Raw genomic sequence first — 2,387 nt, forward strand, 5'->3', positions numbered from 1 at the left:
GGAACTCAGAATCAAAGATTAAACAGGGTCTTCACTACTGAGGGAGCTTGATACTTTCCTACCACCCAAAACCTTCAGCCTCACAGTGCTTTACAGAGGCAGCGTTTACAGCCGATGAGTCGCTCTGGACACCTGCCCCACCAGCTCATCTTGATTTTTCTCTCCACACCTCAAGGACTTGGGGCCAAGACAGTGCAGCACCTTGACACACTTACCCTTCAGACATAGCCAGGAACAGTGCAAGGATCGGGGAGGACTCTAGTGGGCAGAGCCAGGATGATCTTGGGGATCACCATTCAGGGCCTCTCAAAAAGGCTGAGGCTTATAGCCAGGAGGCCCCCTGTGAGTCTCTTGCCCTATTTGGACCCTCAGTATTCTGAGTGTGCTGTGTGGGGGCTACAGGAAGCCTTGGTGCCTCAGTGGGACACTGTCACTTCCTAATCCTTCCTTTCAGTTAATGTTTCTGTCCCTTGGTCTGATTGACTTTCAAGTCCCACTGGAAAAAACTTTATGCACATCCATGGGATCAAAGATGCAATGTTTCATTCTGCGCCGGTACCCACCACAGATGATTGGGTCACATTCACCCTGATGATAGTTATCAGCACCTCAAGGCTGTAATGAATCATGTTGGGGAGGATATGGGGAGTGATTGCCTTCATTACATAAAATGAGGGAATCAGGGAATTGATATCTCGAACAAACATCTATTTCTTTTTTTTTTTTTTTTTTTAATAAAAAAAATTGTATTTACTTAGAAGCATTCAGAATGTCAACAAAACAGCTGCAATTTTTTTTTGCAATTACAGAGTGGTATTCAGTTAACAGAACAACAATTATCTTCGTATAAGCTGCATCAGAGACAACTGAAGATGAAAAAAAAAACAAAAAAAATAAAAACAAAAACAAAAAAAAAAACCTACTGTCCCCATATATAACTAATTTGTGCTGTGCACCAACAAGAACCTGCTTTAAATTTCCATGCCAATTTACAACCCCCAGACTGTACCAGGCAAGGTTAGTGGCTATTGAGAATACCACCAGGACAGGGCTATCTAAAGACACATTCGGTAGTGTGTTAACTATACAAAAAAAGACACTGTACAGTTTAAAAACAAATCTTACACAGCCTTACATTTCAATTTTTTTCTTTAAAAGGAGTGAGTTGTGTACAGGGGGGTTAAATGCTTTATAGACAAGAAAAAAAAACTGCGCTAGAACCAACTTATTCATCATCATCATCTTCTTCTTCATCTTCGTCTTCCTCTTCTTCCTCCTCTTCTTCATCCTCTTCATCCTCCTCCTCATCTTCCTCTTCCTTCTTTTTCTTGCTCTTTTCAGCCTTGACGACCCCCTTCTTCGCCGCATCAGGTTTTCCTTTAGCTCTGTAGGCAGCGATATCCTTCTCGTACTTCTCCTTCAGCTTGGCAGCCTTCTTCTCGTAGGGCTGCTTGTCGTCCGCAGCGGTGTTGTTCCACATCTCCCCCAGCTTCTTCGCCACGTCCCCGATGGACAAGCCGGGGTGCTCTCCTTTGATTTTGGGGCGATACTCAGAACAGAACAAGAAGAAGGCCGAAGGAGGCCTCTTGGGTGCATTGGGGTCCTTGAACTTCTTTTTGGTCTCCCCTTTGGGGGGGATGTAGGTTTTCATTTCTCTCTCATAACGAGCCTTGTCAGCCTTTGCCATGTCTTCAAATTTCCCCTTTTCTTTAGCAGACATGGTCTTCCACCTTTCTGAGCACTTCTTCGAGAACTCTGAGAAGTTGACAGAGGCATCCGGGTGCTTCTTCTTGTGTTCCTCCCGGCAAGTTTGCACAAAGAATGCGTATGAGGACATTTTGCCTCTCGGCTTCTTAGGATCTCCTTTGCCCATGTTTAGTTGATTTTCCTCCGCGAGGCACAGAGTCGCCCAGTGCCCGTCCGGCTCGCGCTTGCCCCGGCGCTGTCTCTATGGAGCTCAATGTACTGCCCAAACATCTATTTCTAACAAAGTAGAACACAAAACTTTGTTTGATATTGAGAGGCACAGAAGGTGCAAGACCACGTGTATCATTCATTCCAAAGTGTTTTCCTTCAGCGTAATTGGGATCAGCTCCTCTTTGCAGGGTATCTGGTGAATTATACTCATCAGCCAATATTGATTTAAATGACAGAGACTGTGCATGTGACAGGGGACAAGGACAGCCAAAACAGGATCCCTACCCTGCAAAGATCACAGTTTGATGAGGAAAGCAATAATTACGACTCAGGAGACTCTACCAGCTTCTGGACAAATATCTGGAGGCTTGAGCAGCTTGTACTGACATCAGAGTCTTTACCAAGCTGGAAATAGTCATTCTCTACTGGAGCAGATTGATGTTTATACCAGTTAATAAAATGTTTACCAT

General features: G+C 44.5%; 1 protein-coding gene across 1 annotated transcript; it reads right to left on the reverse strand.

The window, feature by feature from the left end:
• Window positions 1-1,131: 1,131 nt before the first annotated feature.
• Window positions 1,132-1,963, reverse strand: LOC131899058 (high mobility group protein B1). Its single transcript, XM_059250429.1, has one exon. The coding sequence runs from the start codon at window positions 1,871-1,873 to the stop codon at window positions 1,226-1,228; it is 648 nt and encodes a 215-aa protein (XP_059106412.1). The 5' UTR covers window positions 1,874-1,963; the 3' UTR covers window positions 1,132-1,225.
• Between the last annotated feature and the right edge of the window lie 424 nt (window positions 1,964-2,387).

The sequence above is a fragment of the Peromyscus eremicus genome, chromosome 1 (genome assembly GCF_949786415.1).
Source record: "Peromyscus eremicus chromosome 1, PerEre_H2_v1, whole genome shotgun sequence".
Classification (NCBI taxonomy): domain Eukaryota; kingdom Metazoa; phylum Chordata; class Mammalia; order Rodentia; family Cricetidae; genus Peromyscus; species Peromyscus eremicus.

Bases quoted from the DNA above. Each gene is read 5' to 3' on its own strand.
- LOC131899058 (XM_059250429.1), bottom strand. From the start codon at position 1,873: ATGGGCAAAGGAGATCCTAAGAAGCCGAGAGGCAAAATGTCCTCATAC.